We start from the raw sequence: 24,457 nt of genomic DNA, 5'->3' as shown, positions 1-24,457 counted from the left end.
ACATTTCTTAGTGAGTTACATTGCACGCTTAGCTGGGCAAACACAATCATCTTGATGATTCCTTGCGCTAATTTTCTTGATGACTGTCTGTATTATCTTTGCGTGCATAGCCCTTTATTATGCCTAAAATAGATCTCTTACAAGAATCAGGCAAAGGATTCAGCCATCTCAATGGATCAATTTATTGTGGCACTCGAGCATACTGCCTTGCATTGAAACTGCCATCTTTTATGATGTGGTCTACTTTTCAAGTTCAAGATGCATATGAATTGTTTCATTGCTTTCAAGGATCAAAGGGGAATGATAATTATGCTTTAATGGTTGGGAAGGAGAACAAATTTAGCGGAGACGGCAGTTTGCTGATTGTTTTTGAAGAGACTCAGGCTAGACAAATGTGATGCTGTTGAAGAAAGGATGAAGAAACTGGCTGTGTATGTTGCGTTAAGTTTTGTTGGCTGTGGATGTTTATTTGTAAGAGGGCGCTGATGCGTAGCGTGTATCTTCACATTACTGTGTCATGTTTTCTTTACACTGTGAAGCAATTCATGTTAATTTATTCCAAGCTTGTCTGGTGTGGGAATATATGTCTGATAGTAGGAGAAGATGGTATAGACATGGTAAAAACTTCTCATAGACAGATTTAGGGTCATAGTTTTAATTGTCAATCTGCATATGTATTTGAATAGCAAGCAGACACTTTTGAGGGAAGGTTAGGGGTTTATCATTGGCTCCATATTGGGTAGGGGATACCAACAATGGATGATTTATTGTCTGCTTGTAAAGCTGCAGTTTGGCACGTACAGATATTCTGGGTACAGTAAGCATATATTTGGTTTTATTTGCAGAAACATGTAGTCCAAATATTTATAGCATGATAATCGTAATTAAAATCTGAATTAAAAAAAAGTGCTGCAGATATTTCTGTTAAGCAACATGTTAAGAAAATAATTGAAAGATTTCTGTTCATACTCGTTGCTTTAAGTTGAAGTTGTGTTGATGGGTTTGAACTAGCTGTTGAGGAAGATGGTCGAGATGGTCCGAAATGGCAGCATCTGTGATGGTTTCCCTTTGAGGATTGATGCCGTGATGTTGAGGCCAGTTAATGAGGGTTAGGAAGCTGCTTCTTCATCTGTCTTGATTGATTTATTTAGATTACTAGCCTGGTGCTTCTGAAGGTTTAGGTATTCTTTGTTCCAGGCACGCTCCATCCCTAGCCTCACAATAGAGGGTCAGTTAGTAGCCCAGATTTATATACGGTACATGTATACTGCCAGTCCCAATTTATTCTTTGGACACAGCTGTTCTCGTCTGAGATCACTGCAAGTGGCTGTGCTGAGTTGTCTCCCTTGAGCGTGCCAGACACCAGTTGTTGGAGTTCATGTCTCTGATGTGTTTGAGATCTAAAGTGGATGTGCTTGGGGGTAGCCTAGTGGTGCAAGCGCTTCCTAGCCAACCCCACAGATCATACTGTGTTTCAATGCCTTCATTGTTTGAGTACTGAGATGAGACATATCTGTTTTTTATCTACCTAGCACAAGACTATTAAAAACCATGAACAGAAAATGTCTGAAATGTTAACAGTAAATGATGATGACCCAAGTTATCAAGTGCCTTTCAGCAAATCTTCAAACACAGTTTCTCCTTGATAAAATCTAGAACAAGCCTCTAACACAGATAAGAAGAAAAGGAGGTCATCACCTGCCATAAATACACTGACATATGTCTTCTTGTTGCCTCTTGATTAAAGTTTCAGTGACTCAACAGTGAGAGTGAGAGGTCATGGCCATGCCAAGATGGCTGTACAAGCTCTGTCGTTTCTAAGAACATCCTCTCAGAGGTGGGACAGTGGGGTAGCCGTGTGGTTAAGTGTTCACTCAACACATCGAGAACCTGGTTCGATTCCTGATTTGGGTGCAATGTGTGAAACCCTTTCTGGTGTCCCCACCATGATATTGTTGGAATATTGCTAAAAAGTGGTATAAAACTAAAACTGCAACTCAGTGTCAAAGAGGTGTTCAAGCAGAGCCTAGTTAAAGATGCTACTCACATATTTCTTAACTTCCCATCTCTCTGTTGACAGGTCAGTGTTTCTAGCAAATTATTACAGTCATTTTGCCAATTTATGTCATTTTGATGGAACAAGGCTGGTAAGCCTGAACATCTGGCTGTTGAAGTGCTACAAGTGTGTCCTCCTCATTAGTTACCACGCGAGGCATTGATTCTGCCTTTGAGGAAGCTTTATCCTGTTATCACCTTTATCTTATCAGTGTGCACATTTCAGGTTTCTCAACCAGCTAATTCACTCTGTCAGGTAGTGAATTAGTTCAGACGCTTTAATACCAGGCAGACTGATTCAGGAAGCCATGTTTGTGTGATTAGTCCTATCTGTCGTGACAATAGGGAAGCCAATGTGGTCCTTGGGGACAGGACATGCTGCTGCTACTGCTGTCTGTGTTGTGTTGGATGTAGGTCTCCATAAGCAGGGATTACCGCTGCCCGCAGATTTAGATAGAGATCATGTTTAGGAAGGAAGACCAGTTTTTATTTTCGCAAATGTTCCATGTACAGTGACAATAATCTATTAATGACACAGAGGTCCTTGCTGGCAATGTGGGGGGCCTGTGAAGTAACGGTTTTGAAAACTGTACAGTTTGATAAGTTCTTGAGAACTGATGGACAATTGATCATATGGACTGAGGGTGAGGGATGACTGCTTTGACAGAAACAACCATAAATGCTCAGCAAAGTCATTGATGTGTTGTGGATACAATGAATAATATTATGTATCCCTCAGGATTCTGCGAAAAAAAAATTCTGTGTCAATTCTCTACATTTGTGCGTACTGACGCACATTTACATGTCACTGCCCTTTCAACAAAGTGGTAGGTCACGAAAAAAAAGAAGATATTAATCAATTCAGGCTGTTGTTCTAAAACAAGCTGATACCCTATGAAATATCTGAAATAATGTAATAACCATAATATAAAGAATCATTAAACCAAGCTCACTCACCAGAGCTTTCTAACTTAAAGTATAAGAAGAATATGACCCATGAGGACATTTGTACCAGACACACAGACTGTTACTGATGGATGTGTCTAGTTTATGTAGAGCTGTTGTATATAGCCTACCTGTGCTGGAAGGGGCAAAGAAACAAGCGTAACTTATTCAAGCCTCTTGTCCCACATTGACGGGTTATAATTTCAGTTGAAACATTTCCCCAGATTTCTATAAATGATTTTGCCTATCTATTAAATTTGCATTTGAGACAGAAATAGCAGAGCTGCAGGCAGATGTACCAGGTGTTTGATGCAAGTTTGATGGATTTCAGTTGCAGTCAACTTCACCTTCCGGTTTTAAAGACATCTGGTTAATGTACTTATCCTGTAGGTATGGATCATCACCATCTCTTTTTCAGAACAGAGTTGATTGATGATCCTTCCTCAGTTTGACATTTAATTATGGTCAGATTGTCCTCGATCACATAGCTGTCCTAAACTGTGTCATTAAAGCACAAGATTAAAACTGCCAAGCTGTAGCTTTTCAGGATTGTATTTTCATGATTGACTTCTCATTTAACAACACACATATATGTGTCCATATCTTGGAGTATTTGGGGCAGTGGGGTAGCCTGGTGATTAAAGGGTTGGCTTGTCACGCCGAAGACCAAACTTCGATTCACCACACAGTTACAATGTGAAGCCCATTTCTGGTGTTCCCCAACATGAAATTGCTAAATCCAGCATAAAGCTATACTTGCTCTTTCACCCATGGAGTATTTTCTTTCACGTTAAAATTTTCCAGGAAAGGTTTATGTGGAAACACCTTGACGTAAGATGTCAGATCAGGCCAGATCATGTGCATATTTTGATCAACTGACTTTTGGCAAAAAATTTCAGCTCGTAATAGTAAAAAAATACATTTAACAAAAGAAATTCCCATGTCAAACCATGTTACTATGTTTCCACAAAGTGTCAGCTTAAATAAGGTAGAGTAATAAATCACTGCAAGTCAAGTAGGATTTCCGTTCAGATCTTCTTTTTTTTTTTATTTATTTATTTTTTTTTTTCATTTTTTTTTTTTTAGATATGTATCCTTCCAGTTTTAATCATCAATGTGTTATTACCTGATTGACAGAAAATAAGTGTTTTTTAAATCAGTTAGCGACTGTAACCTCACAATCCCAGTTGACATGCGTGAATGCAATGTACACAAGTATGGAATGTCATTATAATAAAAAAAGTGAATAGGGTCTAGTGTTAACATTACTTACAGAACTTCGGGGGAGGGGAGGGAATGACTTGCTTTTTGGAGCAGAGCATTCAATACAACAATTATGGTAAAAGAATGTAGGCCTCCAAGACTTAAACCTGTATCTTTCAGTCATGGATTTGTAGCACTTAACTTGATTGTCACGGATTTTACAAACATGATATTGTTGTACTTGCACAGATGCCTTGGATCACATATCAGGATTTCAGTGTTTTATTGAAATAACATGTCCACCGACACTCTGAACTTTGAGTGTTTTTTTCCCAAGAAATGTAGTGTCACATAAAATAAATCTAATGACTCAAATAGTTATGTTCTTTTTTGTTTCCTCCAGGTTTCAAATCACATCATTTTCTATCCAATTCTAAATTTGTATATATGTAGGATGGAATGATTTGTGTTCTGGAAGAACAGTGGAAAGGAAGTCTTACCAGGTATAGAATACAGCTTAGTCCCTGAATAGAAACAAGTGATTCCTTTTAAATTGAAAAGGAGACTCATTGAGATGGGAGATTCAGATCCTGGGGAAATCTAGACTTACTTCATTTTGTCTTTCGCATTGCAGAGAGGGTTGGTGGAAGGGACAGATGGCCAGACCACTAAGTGAATAGTGATAGTTGAAGTGGCATGGGCAAAGGAGGATAGGTATAGCATCCTAATTGAGGATACTAAAAGCAGATGGTCTTATTGTCTGTGTGTCTTTCCTCTATGTCATATTAACGTCTTGGTAGAAGGAGGTGTGAAGGCTGACGTTGACTGTCCCACATTTGGCTAGGCAGACAGAAATAAGTGGATTGGGCAAGGTGATCATCAGGCCTCCAGAAAATTGCGATGACCGTAATTTCCTTGAAGATTGTTGTTTGACTAAAATGACATTTGTAAGTGATGGCTGAGTATGCTTTGACTGACATACATGTGTGGGCTTGCATGCTTAGTTTTGGATCAGGTGGAACCACAATTTTCCGTACTGTTTGGGGCTTTTTTGGTATACCTGAAACCTGTCATCGTGAGTCTTGCTTCATCCTTATTGTCATTCTATATTTGTCACCACCATTGTAACCAAAGTGGTAACAGACTAAGATCTGCATCACTTAAGCTTATCCTCCCACAAGCTGCCATGCAAGGACATGTCTGGAATAATGTTGAAAGAGGCTTTCCAAACCTACGTGCAGGCTGAAACAGAAATCCATTTACTCATGCATCCAAAAGCAACATGTTCAATGACAGCAATAGAAATTAATTTATGGCGTTTATATGTGATTAGGGACAGTCCGGTAGCCTAGTTATGAAAAGGTTCTCTCATCCTGCCAAAGACCTGGGCATTGATTCCCCACATGGCTACAAAGTGTGAAGCCCATTTCAGGTTTTCCTGAGGAGATATTGCTGAAATATTGCTGCAAGCAGCATAAGACCAAAACTCGCTTATATGGGATTGGTACATATAGGCTGTTCATTAATTGTTGCAATGTAGATAGAGAGAACAAACCAGGAGACCATCGATTCTGTTGTTTTTTACTCCCTCAATTGCTTTGTTGTCAGTAAAGCAGTTGCCTTGAATCATGAGACAACTAAGAGATGAAGCCAGCCCATCTGTCCAGAGATTACAAAGAGCTACAAGTACTGTACTATCAATCAGCAGATGTTCGGGCTGTGGCAGCTTCCTGCTCAGGCTGGGAAGGAAATGTCAGAGAAGTGCATGTGTCTTGGATGGTAGCTTGTGTGATCTTGCAAGTCTCTTCATTGTCTTTAGGATTAGGGTCTTGTCATTTATTAGAGGCGAAGGGAAGAGCTGGGAGGAGTATATTGTGAAAACTGACAGCAAAAAAAAACGTTTGTGTGGGAGCTTACTAAAATTTACCACAACTGTATTTAGGAAGAAGGGGAAATTTGAAAATTCTACTTTTTTTTTTTCTTCTTTTTTTTCTTTCTTCTTTTCAAGTAAACAGTCAAAGACATTCCTTAGGATCTGCGCTGCTTCACAAAGCACTTGTAGCGCTATGACTATCCTATGTCCGTGTTACAGTATAGGAGGTAGGAATGCCACAGGGAAAGTTACGAGATATTAGGCTTGCAAGAGCTTAGAAATGGGACCTTGGTCATATTTGACAAAAAACATTGGGGAAAGTTCATTATATAACTGAACATGATCAAGAGCAACTAGTGACAAACATTATTAGCAGCATCTGGAGAAAGAGCATTGAGACACCCACAGACCTTCAGAGTCTGCTTGGGATGTGTTGTTGGATATAAGCTAGAGTCGTCAGTACTCCATTATCCCTTTAGTCAGGTCAAGGTCAACCAGTGACTGATATCATGAGCACCTTGTAGAGAAAGAACGTTGTAGACACCCACAGACTTTCAGAGTCTGCTTGGGATGTGTTGTTGGATGTAAGCTAGAGTCGTCAGTACTCCATTATCCCTTTAGTCAGGTCAAGGTCAACCAGTGACTGATATCGTGAGCACCTTGTAGCGAAAAAACTTTACAGACACCCACAGACTTTCAGAGTCTTCTTTTGATGTTTTGTTGGATGTCAGGATGCAGTATTCCAGCTGTCCTATGATTGAGTCCTATCAAGGCCATCCAGTGACTAATATCACGAGCATCTTTTCACTCCATTACATACTGGATAAGGTGTGGTGGGGTAGTCTAGTGGATAAAGTGTTCGCTCATCATGCCAAAGCCCTTTGATCTGTTCCTCACTTGGGTACAATGTTTGATGCCCATGTCTGGTGTCTCTCCTTCCTCCCTTTCCCCCTTTCCCCCTTTCCCCCTACCTTGCCCCCGCTGTGATATTGCTTGCATATTGCTAAAAGAGATGTACAACCATACTTGCTCACTCACTGAAGCCAGGTAGCATTTCAGACAACCTCTGTGACCCCAAGTCTTCCTGCCTGTGATGTTTTGTTAAAGTTACAGTCTTCAAGTAAAACAGTTTAACAGATGCAGTACATGACTGAGTCTTGGCCACCCAGTGATTGACTTTGTGAGCATCTTCTCATGCTTGCTGGGTTACAGTGACACTTAGACAATAAAGTTACTCGGAGAATTAACGTGTCTAATTTAGTCCATTCAATTTAGTTGACTAAGCTTAATTTGACACTTAAAGTAATGAAGTGGAGCTGAATATTGGCAGTTATAGATACCATATAATGAAGCTTATGTTCTGTGCAACTGATGTGTTCTCTCAAATGTGCTTCAAATGAGCCCACAGCCATTTCCACCAGACAAAATCCTGCAATTAGGACAAGCCTCAACACTTTGACTTCGCTGACAACATTATTACTTTTTGGTTTTGCGGGCAGTTAGCGAGACATCAGTTGTTTAAGACATCGTACTATTGGGGTAATCTACTTAACGGAATTAGATCATGTGTTGGCAGAGCCTGTTAACAGCACACCAAGTAAAGAATGGCTTAAAAGATGAGTGGTCCATCTTGGTTGTTTCTGAACTTCAAAGTACAAGCAGTTGACCTTTCGCTTCAGTCACTTCCAGAAAAAGGCTTGAAGATGTGCTGGTGTAAGGGGCTTGACTTGCATTTTGTTGGAGTGGTGGCTTTATTGGATGTGCAATGACTGAATCAATATGTAACATAGATGCCCATCAAAAGGACAGTCTGCTGACTTTTTGTGTGGACAAGACATTGTGGTTTAGGAGCTGGTTGGGATTAAACAATGCAAATAGGTAAATAAACAGCCATTAAATATTTGTGAAGTTGAGAAATGTCGATTATTTCAATTTCTTAATGGTAAATTCTTAATTGCAGTTCTAATGGGATTTTATCATAAAGCTGAGTTGATTTCTCTTCATATGTTCAGCAACCAGAAGCCAGTGAAAATGTATTTGAAAATTGTGCAAGTATAACTTTAGAAAATATTCAAATGATTACAAATAATGTTTTAGTTGTTTATTTGAAAAGAAGATAAGGCCCTGTCAAAGGCAGCCCAGTCGTGACACAGCAGTAGGTAGCCCAGTGGTTAAAGCATTCACTCATCATGTCAAAGACCCGGGTTCGATTCCCTACATGGGTACAATGTGTGAAGCCAAGTTTTGGTGTCCATAGTTGGAATATTGCTAAAAGCAGCGTAAAACTAAACTAACTCACTCACCATGAGACAGCAGCACTTGTTGTGAAGAGTTATGTACCATAGATAATCCATAGTCCTCATCATATGCATTTTATTCCCATCTTTGGCCCAGTTTTGATTCTTGGTTTGCTACCAACATACTTTGTATGTTTCTCATAAGGCTATCACATCGAAGATCTCAGTCAACTTGAACATTTCTCCCACATCAAGTGTACATAAAAATAAAACAGTCTTCTAAGTGTTGTTGGTAAGTGAAGTGAAGTTATTAAAGTGGAAAAGCATAGTGACTCAATTCTACACATGGGTACAATGTATGAAGCCCATTTCAGGTGGTCCCTGCCTCGATTTTGCTGGATTATTGCCAAAGTGATTAGAACTAAACTCACTAAGTAAAACTAAATCACTTGCCCCATCTAGCCAAAACCTAGATGATGACCCCTTCTGAAATAGAAACCAACAAACCCACGTTCCCACTCACTCACTCCCTTCCTCCATCAATGTGATTTATGATTTTTGATGTCTATTATTACAACAATAACTAGTTGATAGGAAACTGATATTTGGCTGGTCCAAGTTTACAGCCCAACTGTGGCCAGTCTTTTTCTCCCCATATACACTGCAGCAGTGGTAGTAAATCAGCCATCCTCTCACACACAGCTATTTCTGTTAGGGGCTATTTGAATTTGTCTGTAACCATGGCAATAGATTTCCATTGTGCTGACATTTGGAGATGGATATAGACAGTCTCCAGCAAAACATCATTAGATGTGAAGGTTACATTTGTTGCAGATGTCTCTCCTGCAAATTCCCCTTCCAAAATACTATGGACAAAGTAGCTTCAAAGCAAGGGAAGAACAAAGTTGCATCAAAGTAAAGGGGCACAAAGTAGCCTCAAAGCAGAGGGGTGCAAAGTAGCCTTAAACCAAAGGCGGAACAAAGCGAAGTAGGAACAAAGTAGCTTCAAAGCAAAGGAGGAACAAAGTAGCCTCAAAGCAAAGGAGGAACAAAGTAGCCTCAAAGCAAAGGAGGAACAAAGTAGCCTCAAAGCAAAGGAGGAACAAAGTAGCCTCAAAGCAAAGGAGGAACAAAGTAGCCTCAAAGCAAAGTTGGAACAAAGTAGCCTCAAAGCAAAGGAGGAACAAAGTAGCCTCAAAGCAAAGGAGGAACAAAGTAACCTCAAAGTGATGGAGGAACAAAGTAGCCTCAAAGCAAAGGAGGAACAAAGTAACCTCAAAGTGATGGAGGAACAAAGTAGCCTCAAAGCAAAGGAGGAACAAAGTAACCTCAAAGTGATGGAGGAACAAAGTAGCCTCAAAGCAAAGGAGGAACAAAGTAACCTCAAAGTGATGGAGGAACAAAGTAACCTCAAAGTGATGGAGGAACAAAGTAACCTCAAAGCAAAAGTCAAATGAAGTAGCCTCTGTGGAGTGTGACACATAATTGTTCAAGATGGTTATGTCACCAAAATGAATCTCTAGTGCTTGTTTCCATTCTAGATCAAACTAATACATATTGCATCCTACTGTAGTGCTTTCTTTACTGATTGCTGTAAAGCAAGACGTAAACAGGTAGATGGGGTTTCCTGCGGGGAATGGCTTCTATGTACTTTGCTTTGTGATTTATTGATCCTGATTGAATAACAGTAACAACAAACTACCTGTTACGTCAAGGCCAGATGGAAATATAACAAGTTAGCTCTATTCTCGTTTCAATAATATACCAGTCACCTAAGATGCATTAATTTAAGTATGTTTTTGTGTTGAAACCATTACATTGCTGTTCAATGTAATGCCTAATTTGAAAATAGAACCCTCTGGAAAATATTTTGTAGCACCTCTGTTTTTGGGGTGCTGTTGGTAAAGTTGTCTCAGGCCCCACAACTTCCTGTTCAGAGTTGCAAATCCTGCAGTCTGTCTGTCAGTCCCTGAACCACAATATTTTGCCTAATGCCTTCTCTGCAATGCTAAAGCCTTAAATGAAGCAAGTCTAGATTTCCTCAGGTCCTTACTCTCTGGTCTCCCTGGGTCTCCTTTTCAGTTAAACTCAGTTTGTTTGTTACTTTCAAAATTACATATATTCAGAAACTAAGCCTTAGTCTACAAATCGTTGTCCTGGGCACCACAATTTCCTGTTACAAATCCTGGTTTACTCCAGGTGTGTCAGCACCATCCTTGTTCTCTTCATTTTCACAGGTGGTGGGGTAGCCTAGAGGTTAAAGCATTTGCTCATCATGCCAAAGACCCAGGTTTGATTCCCCACATGGGTAGAATATGTCAAGCAAATTTCTAGTGTCCCCTGACGTGTTATTGCTGGAATATTGCGAAATGTGGTATAAAACTTGCCATTTAGTTCACTCAATTAAATTTCAAAGAGGCTGTGAACAGCTGAGACATACCACTTAAGGAGGGGAAAAAGGCCTAGTGGTTAAGGTGTTTGCTCGTCACACTGAAGACTCACATAGGTACGGTGTGTGAAGCCCATTTCTGGTGTCCCTCTCTGAGCTGTTGCTGAAATATTGCTGAAAGCAGCATAACACTAAACTCACTCACTCACCCACTTGGAATGCATTTAAAAGCAGTATTAAACAATAGTGGAAGTCGCGGTGGCTGAGTGGGCTAGGCGGCTGACTTTGTGTGCTGGCGATTAGGTGCCTGACTCTGAGGTTGCAGGTTTGAATCCCGGAGTACTTTACTAAGAAAGAGAAATCCCAAATATGACATATATTGAAACTCTGCAAAGTTTTACTAAGAGTTTAAATAAAACCTCATCACTATAATTACACTTTGTGAAAATTAGCCGTTTTGGAGAGCCAGAGTTTACTTACTACAATTAATTTCCATGAAAACAAGGAATTTGTTTGCGAATAACTTGACGGTTGACACTGTCTCCAACAAAATTCATTAAGTGGCAACTTGAAGGTTGAATACTGTGGACATGACTGAGACGAGGTGAAAACTTGGCTTAACAGGTGTTCATCATTCTGTCAGTGTGCCAGCCAGGGCTTGAAGAGGCTTCAACTTGACACAACAACTTGTCTCAGCTGTTACAGTCCCCAGGGCAAATGCCAGGATGATTTACCTGAGAAATATGTGTATGAAATCTAAGCATTATTATTAATTCATAATAGTGGATCATTGATCAGTTCTGTCATTGTGTATGTCAGGTCAGGTGATGGTCCTGACACATGACTGACAGGTCACTGACATATTTGTTGTAAGCCCTTTGTAAACAAGGTGGGTTTGTCTGAACCCACCTACAAAACATGATGTTATTGCTTATGTTGTGATAGTTCTGTGGAGTTTGAGTCAGAACTAGTCCCATATAATGGCTTAGTCAGAGAGCAAACAAATGTGCTGAGTGATCTCCCTTAGATTTTGGGTTCAAGTTCCAGATTGGTCTTGACTTTTATTACCATGATTTTTAAAATTTTTTTAGTGAGTGTTCCACTTTTAGTGGTATTCCAGCAATATCACAGTAGGGGATAATACCCGAAATGGCCTTCACACATTGTACCCATGTGGGGAATCAAACCTGGATTGTTAGCGGAATGAGCGAAGGCTAGGTAACCCCACCAAGCCATTTGTTCATAAGTGCCTTGCTTGTGTTCAAGGGAACCCGCAAAGTGCAAAGTGTTGAAGACCTGCAAAACTTGGGCTTGCCTTGACCATAAGTCTTGAGTCACCTACATGTTATGATCAAAACAGCTTTAAACCTTAAGCCTGAAACATACATGGGTTTAGTTCAAGATCATGTATCACTAGTGGTTAAGAGCTCCAGTGACAGGCAGCTGACATATTTCTTGTAGATATCCTGTGATGCTGCTTTATCTTTGGTAAATAAGCAAGTGTAAGTCATGTCAGAACCCAAAGCAGTATCTCACAGACCTTGGAGAATTAATTTGAAGAGGAGTGTACCTCAAATTGAGAAATGCTAAGCATGGCCAGATTGGCTCTGTTCTTTGTAGCTTTGGGGGTTTTTTGCCCTCTACTAGATACTTTTTAGTAATAGTTACTTTGTAGAGGGGTCTTTCTTTTCAAACAGTATATGTTTATTTATTAGTGTAATAAACAAATGAATTAATAAAATACAATCAGATACCTCTATGAAGAGATCAAGAAGGTCTCATGTACATTATTGTTATGATATGACTTACATTGTCATTTGTGGATATAAGGTTTTATATATGCTCACTTTATTTCTGGCATTAAGTGTCAGTCTAAGCCCTGACATGTTTTACAGGCATCTGTGATATAGCCAGACAAAGGTGTGGGATGAGTCTTTGCCCACTTAGACCCATGAAGATCCGGGTTAGAATTGATCTTCATTAGCCCATGCTAGTCATAAGAGGAAACTAGTGGGATCAGACTTGGTTGTGTAGATCAGTGCTTGTGCTGTTGATCACTGGATTGTCTGTTCCAGACTCAGTTATATAAAGACTGCCATCAATATTGCCGAGTGTGGGGCAAAACTAAACTCACTCGCTCACCTATCCCACTTATTCCACTAAACAGCATATGCTTCTTGTAAAAGATGACAAGTGAATGGAGTATGTACAATTTGCCATCATACAGCTTGAATATTACTGTGTGCACAGTCAGACAAGCTAAAAACAAATGGTGTATTGAGATTGGTATCTGTTCCAAATTGTACTTGTTGCCTGTTAGATACAGCAGTAGAGTTGCTAGTTTACCTTGCCTGAGCAAGTGTATATTTTATGATTTTGATACCCTTGGAGCCATTTCCCTGAGATTCTGTTGTCATTTGCAGGTGCGGATGGATGAGCTAGAGGATCACAAGATTGAGACCTGGAGAGGTAAGTTGAGAAGAAGATCAATAAGATGCAGACATCATCGTTGTAAATTGATACATGAACATAGAAAGTGAACGAGTTTGTGAGTATGCTTTTATGCCGCTTTTAGCACTTTTTTAGCAATATCACAGCAGGGGACACCAGAACCTGGCTTCACACTTTGTATCCATGAGAGGTATCGAAGCCAGGTCTTTTGTCTGAAGATGGACTGTTATAACCCCTAGGCTACCCCATTGTACTAGATATGCAAAGACTGGTTGAAAATTCGGAATGCATGAAGAAGTTTGATTTGCTTTTTAAATGGATCATCCCTTGATCAAATTGTTGCATAGATACGTAAATGAATGCTGCAACACTACAAGCACCATGGGCAGAAATGATTAACAGCTTGAGTTACTTGATTCATTGAGTATATATACGTGTATAGTGGACAAACGTTTGGCAGTTAGATACAATCAGAGAGGTTTGTTAACGGTGATTGCAACAAGCGTAAACCTTCAGCAGTCACGAATGGATGTCATGAGACAACCATTTTAAACTGACAATGTATAGCTATTAGTGGTCATGATTTGTGTTGCAGAGATCAATAATCAGCTATTAGTCTTTGGCAGCTATCGTAAAGGATTAGAAATAACACTGACGCTTTGTACAGGAACGTGATCTTTTTCCCCTACCTGGAGGAACATACATATAGCCTTATATGGACATCTTGGAGAGACTCATTATAATACGCTAGTTTTGTTGAAAGGGCATCAGATGGCATGGTGTAGATAATGCTTAGTTAGCGATTATGTGACAGAGATTGGGTTAGATACTCTCTACATAAACAGGAGCTAGCTGTCATGTTATAGGTATCTTAATACCCTGGGAAGTGATTATGTAGGGACTTACCTTCTGTGTGCAGTGGCTCAGGGGACTGGTGTTACAACACTAAGGCTTATTTCGAATCATATCAAGTTTTCAGAGCTTTAGATCTACAGTTGATATTTCGCCCCAAGTCAAAAGCAGTAAATGAAAATTTCAAAATTAAGATGCAAAATCGGCAAACCTATGCTGTTTCAGTATGACCTGTTATCATGATCTTGCAGGCCTGATCTGGATTTAGCAGACATCAGGAACAAAAATTAAGAAGACACTGCAATGTATAGTTGTTATTTTAGCTTTTAATACTATTCTCCAGAATTTATGTAACATTGTTACTGTTTTCTCTTTCCTCCCGAACCCTTGCTAAGGGGCTGTTCTGAATCAGGGAGAAAACCATTTGATCTGCTTTATCGTTAAACATATTAATGTGGGCGTAGTAAAGAAGAAAGGAACTTGATGCTGTTGGATATGGTTTTGGTCAGTTAACGAGATCACTACTTAGGGTGAGTTTGGGTTTACACTGCTTTTAGCAATATCCCAGCAATATCATGGTGGGGGACACTAGAAATGGGCTTCACACATTGTACCCATGTGGGGAATCAAACCCATTTCATCGAAAGAATGTCACTACTTGGAAATATTCAGTAGTGTGTAGAAATTGAGGTTTTAGTTTTTCACACTGAAATACACCATTGCATTTTTTTAAAGTAGTCAAATGTAAATGTTATATTCAATGAGAAAGCGTTATCCCAATGTGACACATGTTAGTGAAATTGTTGTCTCCATGTGATTTCACAGCACTTCTTGTTGAGGATCCTTTGACTTTTGTCATTTGATTTATAATCAAAAACAAGATCATTGGTGAATTGAAAATAATCTGCTGGTGGTTGTTTGGCATTAGAAAACTTAAGCAATGTCCACCAAGAGACTACTTTCTCCTGATTGGCTTATAATATAGTGGGTGGGGCTTCTGTTGCATACAGCTACAGGTGACCTTGAAAATATGGCTGTTATCCTTGTTATAAACAGGTGATGGCCGTAGGGAAATTGCACAGGGATGTGTGGTACTTATTACCAGACAAAGGGTCATCTAGAGCACACTTTTACCATGGGCACAGTTTTAATTGGGAGTGTGTTCATCTTTGGTTGCATAACATCATGTTAGTGTTCAGTAGCATCCTGTTCATGATTGTTGCAGAAGTGCTACGACACAAGCAGAAGCCATTTGTATGCATCGACCCTGATGCTAGCTTGTACACTGCTGTCAAGACGCTGATAGAGAACCATGTTCACCGTCTACCTGTTGTGGACAAGAACACCGGCAATGCTATCTACATCCTCACGCACAAGAGAATACTGCGCTTCCTACATCTATATGTAAGTCCTGGTACAAAAGACAACGTAGGAAAGTTTCACAGGGTGGAACTGTACAGTGTTTCTAGTGTATACATACGCTATACTTTTGAAACTATAGATATTACAGTATTTTTTGCGTGTTTCTCGGTAAAACAGTTATAACAAATTCAATTTATACTAGTATGTTTAAACCCAAAAGAAGATCATTCTGTCATATTTCTTGGACAAAATGGAGGAAATGCTGAATTGAGTTTTATCTCCTGTTATTTCCCCTACAGAATGGCAAGTAGTTGTCTGTAGTAGTTGCTGTAGTAGTTGTCTGTAGTAGTTGCTGTAGTATGGAGAAGTAAGGTCTGCGTGTACAGTCTCAGACAGTGTCGAACACTTATGATCCCAATCAGTTGCAATAAATATTGTAATGCTGTTACCTGTATCAAAATATATATGTATCAAAATATATTTCAAATGGCCAATAGTAAGGCCTATCAAAATATATATGTATCAAAATATATTTCAAATGGCCAATAATAAGGCCTATCAAAATATATATGTATCAAAATATATTTCAAATGGCCAATAATAAGGCCTATCAAAATATATATGTATCAAAATATATTTCAAATGGCCAATAATAAGGCCTATCAAAATATATATGTATCAAAATATATTTCAAATGGCCAATAATAAGGCCTATCAAAATATATATGTATCAAAATATATTTCAAATGGCCAATAATAAGGCCTATCAAAATATATATGTATCAAAATATATTTCAAATGGCCAATAATAAGGCCTATCAAAATATATATGTATCAAAATATATTTCAAATGGCCAATAATAAGGCCTATCAAAATATATATGTATCAAAATATATTTCAAATGGCCAATAATAAGGCCTATCAAAATATATATGTATCAAAATATATTTCAAATGGCCAATAATAAGGCCTATCAAAATATATATGTATCAAAATATATTTCAAATGGCCAATAATAAGGCCTATCAAAATATATATGTATCAAAATATATTTCAAATGGCCAATAGTAAGGCCTATCAAAATATATATGTATCAAAATATATTTCAAATGGCCAATAATAAGGCCTATCAAAATATATATGTATCAAAATATATTTCAAATGGCCAATAGTAAGGCCTATCAAAATATATATGTATCAAAATATATTTCAAATGGCCAATAGTAAGGCCTATCAAAATATATATGTATCAAAATATATTTCAAATGGCCAATAGTAAGGCCTACACATGAGCACGCCCAAAACCTTTCATTGGGATTTCCCGTTTGCAATTTTTTATTCATACCCATGGTTAAAGCAGTATCACGACAGATGTGGCTGCTCTGACCCTGAGCAAGAGTTTCAATGGCCATTAAAAACAACTTAAGTAAATTTAACAAATGCATAATGCAAAGTTACTGAGAGATATGTGTTTCAAACTGGATAAGTAAATGAAATTTGTGAATTCTGGAAGGAGAGTCAACTGACTCTTTTGATTTCTCTCGAGTACATGACCTTCCCTACATCATGTTGAGTGAAAATCTGATTTGAGTAGTTTGAGAACTGCCTGTTAAGAAGACCCAGAATAATGGCCCCCAAATGTTATGTGGAACAGATTTTAGTTTTGTGTAGACGCTCGGTGATCTGTAAGAGAGTCCTACCATAGTCAAGTTAATGAGTAGATAAGTTAAATGCTTCCATATCGCATGTGGAAATGGATGATGGTATTTCTCGGTGTTCAGCATTAAAGGTTGTTTGGAACCCATAAGCTGTGTCAGGACAACTGGGACGTGCATGTTGAACTGTGACAGTTTCTCTGTGAAGCCAATATTACTTTGTGTGGTACACAAATGCAGTCACTGTCATGTTCTCACTTTCATATACTTGCTGTAATTTATTCATTTATTTACTTTATCAGATTCAGGATCTACCGAAACCCTCCTACATGTTGAAGAGCATACGGGAGCTGGGTATAGGAACATACGACAACGTCATTACGGTAAGTTAATTACAAACCACCTGTTGGCCAGCTACCTCATACCTTGCACAAAACCAGTGTTGTGCTGGGAGAAGTCAGTACCTTGTCAGGCATAGCCTGTATTCAAGGGGAGGTAACTCAGTCACTTCGGAAATCTCTCCTTCAACCTCCAAATCAGCATAGATTTAGCAAAAGATGCATCTGTGTGCAATCCCCTGTGTTTTAGATACTTGTTTCCAGTCGCAGATCTGGATATCAATGGTACAAATTTATGCAAGATTTACAGTTTCTGTAAAACTGTCTTGATCTATAACGAAAAAAGCAACCCAGAGATTTCTGAAGTAATCACACCAAAATTAGATTGTTTTGTTAGGAGCACTTCATATGTTTTTGTTTCACTTTGAACATTAGTTGTTATACACAAGGTGAATGTTGTTTTTTTTGTTATTGTTTTGTTTTGTTTGTTTTGGGGGGGTGGAGGGGGGATCCCAAGTTTTCTTTACCTTGTGGGACCTTCTGTATTTGCAGACATCCCAGGACACACCGCTGATCAAGGCTCTCAATATGTTCATGGATCATAGGATATCAGCCCTGCCGGTTGTCGATGAACAACACAAGGTCGTCGACATATATGCCAAGTTTGATGTCATTGTGAGTAGTACTTAGTAGCCCATACCATTTGAGTTCAATAGTTTTTTCTAGATATGTTTTAGACTTGTTATTGCTTGGACAGTTAATGAAAAAAAGATGTTGTCTTACAGTAGATCCAGAATCACTTTCAATCTTGATGTCGTCAACATTATTTACACTCACATAACCTTGATTCGTGGATGTAATGGAAATGCAGCAGAATTAATTTTAAATTATTTTAAATGCATTATTTCAGTTTGTATGCTCACTGATTATTTAATTCATTGATTCAGCAAACAATAAATTCCTAATATTCCACTCTTTCACTCCACTTTGTTTAAGGAAGCCATTTGCAAACATCACCCATTCATGTGCCCACAAAATGCAACATCACCTTCCCTGTTTCATGTATTATGTAGTTGTTTACTTATATGTCACGATGTATGACAGCCCTCTGCAGTAAGTATTGACACCAAGGAAAGCAGACAAAAAGTGAGAATGTTGGAGCTAACTGTATCTATACTTGACATTTTGTGAAAATACAGTCTGGCAGTGGTGATATTAATGATCTGGGGCTATTCATCTCAATGCCGGACAATTATCTGTAGTAATGCAGAGTTTGGAACTTTTTTTCTCAGTGAGGCATGACATTGTATGTACATCAAAAGTACAACTTTGTGATGTCAGTTGGCATAATTATTTCCGTGATCCACGAATCAAGGTTATCCATGAAATTAGGTGAGGGCTCTGAAAGAAATACAGTCCGCCCCTACACCATTTATAGTGTAATAAAGCACATTTTCACCCTTAACTGTTATAGTTGAAGCTCAGTGCTTCTATGCTCTCAACAGTCAAATATAGAAATTCAGTGTTATCATTGTAATTCTTCTTTCCTTCAGAACCTGGCAGCGGAGAAGACATACAACAATCTTGATGTGACAATAGCCCAGGCTCTACAGCATCGATGTGATGTAAGCCATGTCAGTGTTGTTTCAAAAGTGGCCGAAAGACCATGATATTATGTGCTGTTTAGCCCTTATCTACTGAATGTGAGATTTGTGGAGATATGTGTTAAAATTGAGCTTCACCAACCCATGTTTGTCATAAGAGATGTGTCAGACTTGCTGACTAGACATGTCATCATATGCTAGTTGTTTGAATTAATCACTGGATTGTCTGGTCCTGACGTTATGAATTAGGCACTGCCATTACACAGGTGGAATAATATTAGGTGCTGCATTAAAAAAGACACAAATGAGTGTGAATTGTGTAACAAAATGCACACAATTGTTCTCATATTTGATCCGTGAAGACCTGGGTTAGAAATAATCTTCAGTAACCCATACATTTTGTATGATGTGACTAACGGGATCGGATGGTCAGACTCGCTGACTTAGTCATGTCATTATATCCCATTGATGCTCATGATGTTGATCACTGGATTGTCTTGTCCAGACACAATTATATGCAGACCATACAGCTGGAATCTTGTTGAGTGTAGTGTAAAACTAAACTCACTCTTTTCACATTTGCTCTGTAGTTTTACTGGCTGCATTTGCTCTGTAGTTTTACTGGCTGGATAGATATGCATATCCCAAATAAAGATGATAAATGAAAACTAAATTATGTTTTAGCAATGTTAATCATTATAACAAGCACCCAAGTCAGTCAAAGAATCAGAAAAAGGGAGATGTTGTGAAATGATATGACAGTATAAGTAATGAAACATTCGTGAACTAATTTGCATTTTATATTGGTAAACTAACAAATATCTAACTGTGTACATGATAGCTAGACAGATGTGTGATTTGATCATTGGCTGTTCCAGGGGTTTGAAGGGGTAGCAAAGTGTTTGGAGACCGACACACTTGGCCAAGTGATGGACACTATCGTCAAGGCAGAGGTATGAACAAGTGCTGCCTATCCCTGACATGGCCTCAGCTTAATCCCATAAAGAAACTTTTAAAATAAACTGAGATCAATTTCAACAAGTGAACTTAGGATGACTGCCAGTTATTAACAGGACAGGTTATAAGCTTGAGCTTTGGGTATTATGTGTCCAGAGTGAATTAATTTCAACATTAATGGGCGATAGTGCTCCACGTTCTCAAGTCCATGTTTTCACCAGTGCCATGCTGGAAATTAGACTTCGAAACACTGATTGTGTTAGCAGACAAAAGCTGTGAATGTGCAACATGGATGTTCTTCATATGTCACCTAGCCTTGACTCCCTATGTGATGTATTATCCAAAGTAACTATGAAGAAAAGATAAAAGGAATATCTAGACACCATCTCACATGATTTGTTATTTTTAATAGAGGCCTTTAAGCATTGAGAGCAATGGGAATGAACTGTAAATGTGATTTGGTGAGAGTAAAAAATATTTCTTCCCTGTGCATGCCCTTAGTACTTCCACATACTGAAGTTTCTATATAACTGTTGCAGGTACATCGGCTGGTGGTAGTTGACGTGGAGGATCATGTCGTTGGCATTGTGTCTCTCTCTGATCTTCTTACATTCATAGTTCTCAAACCAATGGGTGAGTTGTGGATGTGTGTGTGGTCAAGGGGAGATAATTCAGATACATTGAAGGAAGCCTGCAGCAGTAAAACACCTGAACTCGTCCTTCTACACTACGTAGACTACCATCAACATAGAATAGTGCTGTGTTGGTCTTGTATTACCCCAAATAACTAACTAGTGCTAACATGACAAAAACCTACAACAACAAAACATATACAAACCCACACACACAAAAGACCAACAAAAAGCAATACAGTGAAAACAAATGCCAACCAAACCATAATATACAATACAAATTTAGGATTAAAAAAAACACACAAAAAACATGTTGCCACTCACAGATGAGGAAAAATACATGATATATTTCAGACATTTGGAGCATTGATTTGCTCAAATGACATTTAGTTAATGACGATGGATGTCTCTGATCTGTATCAACAGCAAGCCTCAGTACTTGTTTCGACCTTTCGCCAGGTGTTAGGCATTACATGGAAGTAGGAAGGTCTGGGCAGATCGTCTCCTGCTGAAGTGTTCGGACATGTCTGGCATGATGAAACTGGCCAGTCCTGACTACAACCTGCAGCCATACACTCATAATACTTTAGATAAGAACGTAGACTCCCATTTCACCTCACCTTGAAGTGAGACAGTCAAGGGGAGACAATTCAGACAAATAGCTGAAAAGATACTAGGGGACATAATGAATACCAATGAACGAGATGAACAATTTGTAATTTGACAATAAGCATGGCATGGGTAGTGACTGGTTGTCTTCCCACTGTGCCAAGAAAACATTTACGCTTATTGATTAGGGTGAATGAAGCAGGTTTTTATTGCTAGTGCAGTAATGCAAAACTCCATAATTCTTGCTGAAGAGAGGATATGAAACTTAGTTTTCACCATTTGTGTCTGTTGGGGAATCAAACTGGAGAATATGCGTGGTAAAGTGACCATTTTACCACCAATGAGTTTCGCGATTGTGTAGCTTCACTTTGTGCAGGGCCTTTTAGGTAATATTACCATGGATGGATGGATGGATGGATGGATGGTGATTAATTTGCTTGGGTATGATTCTCAACAAGGGTACAATGTGTGCAGTTGATGTTGCTGGAATGTTGCTGAAAGTAGTGTAAGGGCATATACACTCGTCGATATATAGCTGGAATATACACCAGACCAACCAGTTATATTCACTCTCTCACTTACTATCATTATTATTGTTGTTGTTGTTGTTTCAGGGGTTGAACCCTCCAAGAAGTCTTGATATGCAAATACTCAGGGGATCTTACTGTGATGATATCAACTATAGAAGCTAAGCTGGACTCGGCTGACTCTGACGTTTCTCGGAACTGCCAGTAGGACTGACATGGAGGCAGCTGATTGAGCTGTGATATTAAACATATCCTCAACATGCCTCGTCACCAAATGGCAGCGTCAAAACTGTAGTTTGGAACATCCAAGGATGGGTTGGTCGAGCCTGACCAAACAGATAATTACTATTATTCTATCTGCTGTAGACCGACAGGTACTGTTCGATCCTTTAAGCCAGAGCTTTCACAACCCATCTTAGTCTAAACTCAGGATGGGGTATGTTAGCACCTGAGCACTGTACCAAGAATACAAGACCAAGCTTGACAAAATGTTTGAGGAAATTGTTAGTTCTTGTTGACAGTGTTTTGTGGAAGGTGTTGAATTGAAAGAAATGACTGCTGTTTTTTGAGATGGGAAAATGATATATATGTAACAGTTGCAGCTGAGGACCGAGGTCCGGAGTCAGAACCTACAATTGTAACACTGTTAGTATGAGAAGCAGCTAGCAAGATTTTGATCTGAAGGAATGAGAGACGTGACCTTTTTTGTTTTTGTTTTTAAACTTAGGACCTTTGTATCCCTGAAAAAAAATAGCGATCACATTTGCTTGGAATTCATGCTAGGGTTGTGAAGTTAAGTCAGACACATTTTGGCTCCAAGTGGTTGTCAAGGATCTCTTGAATTTGAGTACTTTTTGATTGTGACTTGTTACAGGAGCTCAGTCATCTTTGCGATTGTTGACTTTGTATATTGAGTACTGTTGGGATGGAAATTTTAGCAGGATTGGTTGTATTGTTTTGATAACATGTGTCATACATAACTATGCAAGTACATTGATTATATTCATGGAGGAATCAAAACATTGATTATGGGTGGTATTGATGTTATGGTGACAAGTTTTCAGGGCTGGATTCAGGGCATTAATAACCTGGAGGAGAGGTCAATGGAGGTGGTTGTATTCCCATATGACATCAGATCGGAGACACGTTTAAGTAGCCTTTGGTATATTGTTACCAGGTGACATTGTTATCGCAATATGTGTGTATCTCGGAGGTAAGAACTTCTGGCGGGGTCAGCTCTGTGTCCGTATGGGTCTTTCCTAGGCAAATCATGTCAAAGTTTTCCAATGACCACTAGTCTGTTCGGCCATTAAAAGTTCATTTTTGGAGCAGTTATGATTTTCATCAGGGCAAAGATACTTATCAAACACCAATGTTTCATTCCTTTTGAAACCTGTCTGATTTGTACATTGTGTGATTGTGCTGGAATTAGGGTTTTGCTGGACCTGAACTAAACAATGGATTTCACTGATACATGCCACACAATCCAGCTTATCTCTTTATGTCTTATCTTGATCCAAGTTGAAATGTGTGGGTAATTTCATTTCCATGTGTGTTCAGTCGCGAAAACCAGAGTTAAATCCCTTTAAATTTTAATTTTGTCCAATTCTAATCTTGATTAATCTTGTAAAATACGTGAAAAGGGAAACCTTGTCCAAGACTGCTGTAAAATCATCATGTAATATTTGAGCTAGCAGACCAACAGGAGTTTGAAAGACTGGAATGAAAAGTGCTAGGACAACAGTTGTCCCCTGAAGGAGTGTGAAGGATAACGTTTTCTGCTAATGAAATCAGTAGTATGATAGAGACCCATTTGAGACTGACTAGATGTAATATGACTGTAGAGTGTGTACAAATTGTTGTGTACATATTGAGTATGTTCAGAGCTAACAGATGCTATGTGTGTGTGTGTACAGTAACTGCTTCAAGGTATATAACATGAATCCAAGGCTATTCTCAGTTGGAGTGTATTTCGTTTTCGTGCTGTTGTGATAAATACACTGAAACCATTTCTCACCATAGAAACATTTGTCCGGATTGAATAAGGTGCTAAAAATTCCACTCAGATTACCCCGTTCTAGAACCATAGTACCCTTTGCAACCTTTTGCAAAGCAATGAAAGTGTCACTAAAAATAATTCCTCTGAAATGACATTGTTCTTTCTTGACAGAAATGGGGGGAGTGTGAGGGGACAACATGTGTGCTTCTCATGCCAAAGACCCAGGTTCGATGCCCCCTCAGTGTCTGAGGCCTATTTTTGGATGCTGTGATATTGCTAAAAGCAGCGCAAACTAAACTCATGTGATACCACAAAATAAATAAGCCACCCCTACATATCTGTCTCTCCTCTATTCAAATAAGTGTAACAAGTTTCATCCGAAGCCATCATTTTGTAATTAGATCTGAGGCAGTTTCAAATTCCGAAGATGTATTTTGATTGGTTGGTGATTTCAGGGTGTATGTCATAATAGAACGGAAGAATGATACAGTTGATAATAGAGAATGGTCGTGACTGGCTGGTAGCAATGCAACCGAGACGTCACAGAAACAATGTGAAGACATTGAGGCGAGTTTGAGTTGCATAGCTGCTGTGTTGGTGCATATGGTTGTACATTTCAGAGGATAGACAATATTATGTTGACAGTTGCCCAGGTTGTCAATAAATAAATTAATTCTGTACAGTGTCACAGGTTGTCTGTTGTTTCTCAATATTAGTTTCAAAGTACCTGATCATATACTCTCCATCAAAAGTTTATATAAACGACTC

General features: G+C 38.8%; 1 protein-coding gene across 13 annotated transcripts in view; it reads left to right on the top strand.

The window, feature by feature from the left end:
- Window positions 1-24,377, top strand: part of LOC137256365 (5'-AMP-activated protein kinase subunit gamma-1-like) — a 372,719-nt gene extending 348,342 nt beyond the window's left edge. For all 13 annotated transcript variants that reach the window (XM_067794188.1, XM_067794191.1, XM_067794185.1 and 10 more), the window contains 8 exons: window positions 13,126-13,171; window positions 15,231-15,409; window positions 17,326-17,406; window positions 17,914-18,036; window positions 18,915-18,986; window positions 19,844-19,918; window positions 20,462-20,555; window positions 21,778-24,377. In XM_067794188.1, the coding sequence (XP_067650289.1) occupies window positions 13,126-13,171; window positions 15,231-15,409; window positions 17,326-17,406; window positions 17,914-18,036; window positions 18,915-18,986; window positions 19,844-19,918; window positions 20,462-20,555; window positions 21,778-21,803 (696 nt within the window). In that variant the 3' untranslated portion in view covers window positions 21,804-24,377. The remainder of the gene's footprint in view (window positions 1-13,125; window positions 13,172-15,230; window positions 15,410-17,325; window positions 17,407-17,913; window positions 18,037-18,914; window positions 18,987-19,843; window positions 19,919-20,461; window positions 20,556-21,777) is intronic.
- Window positions 24,378-24,457: the final 80 nt, after the last annotated feature.

This window comes from Haliotis asinina, chromosome 11, assembly GCF_037392515.1.
Source record: "Haliotis asinina isolate JCU_RB_2024 chromosome 11, JCU_Hal_asi_v2, whole genome shotgun sequence".
Classification (NCBI taxonomy): domain Eukaryota; kingdom Metazoa; phylum Mollusca; class Gastropoda; order Lepetellida; family Haliotidae; genus Haliotis; species Haliotis asinina.
The sequence above is the reverse complement of the archived record's forward strand: the minus strand, read 5'-3'. Positions and strand labels throughout refer to the sequence as shown.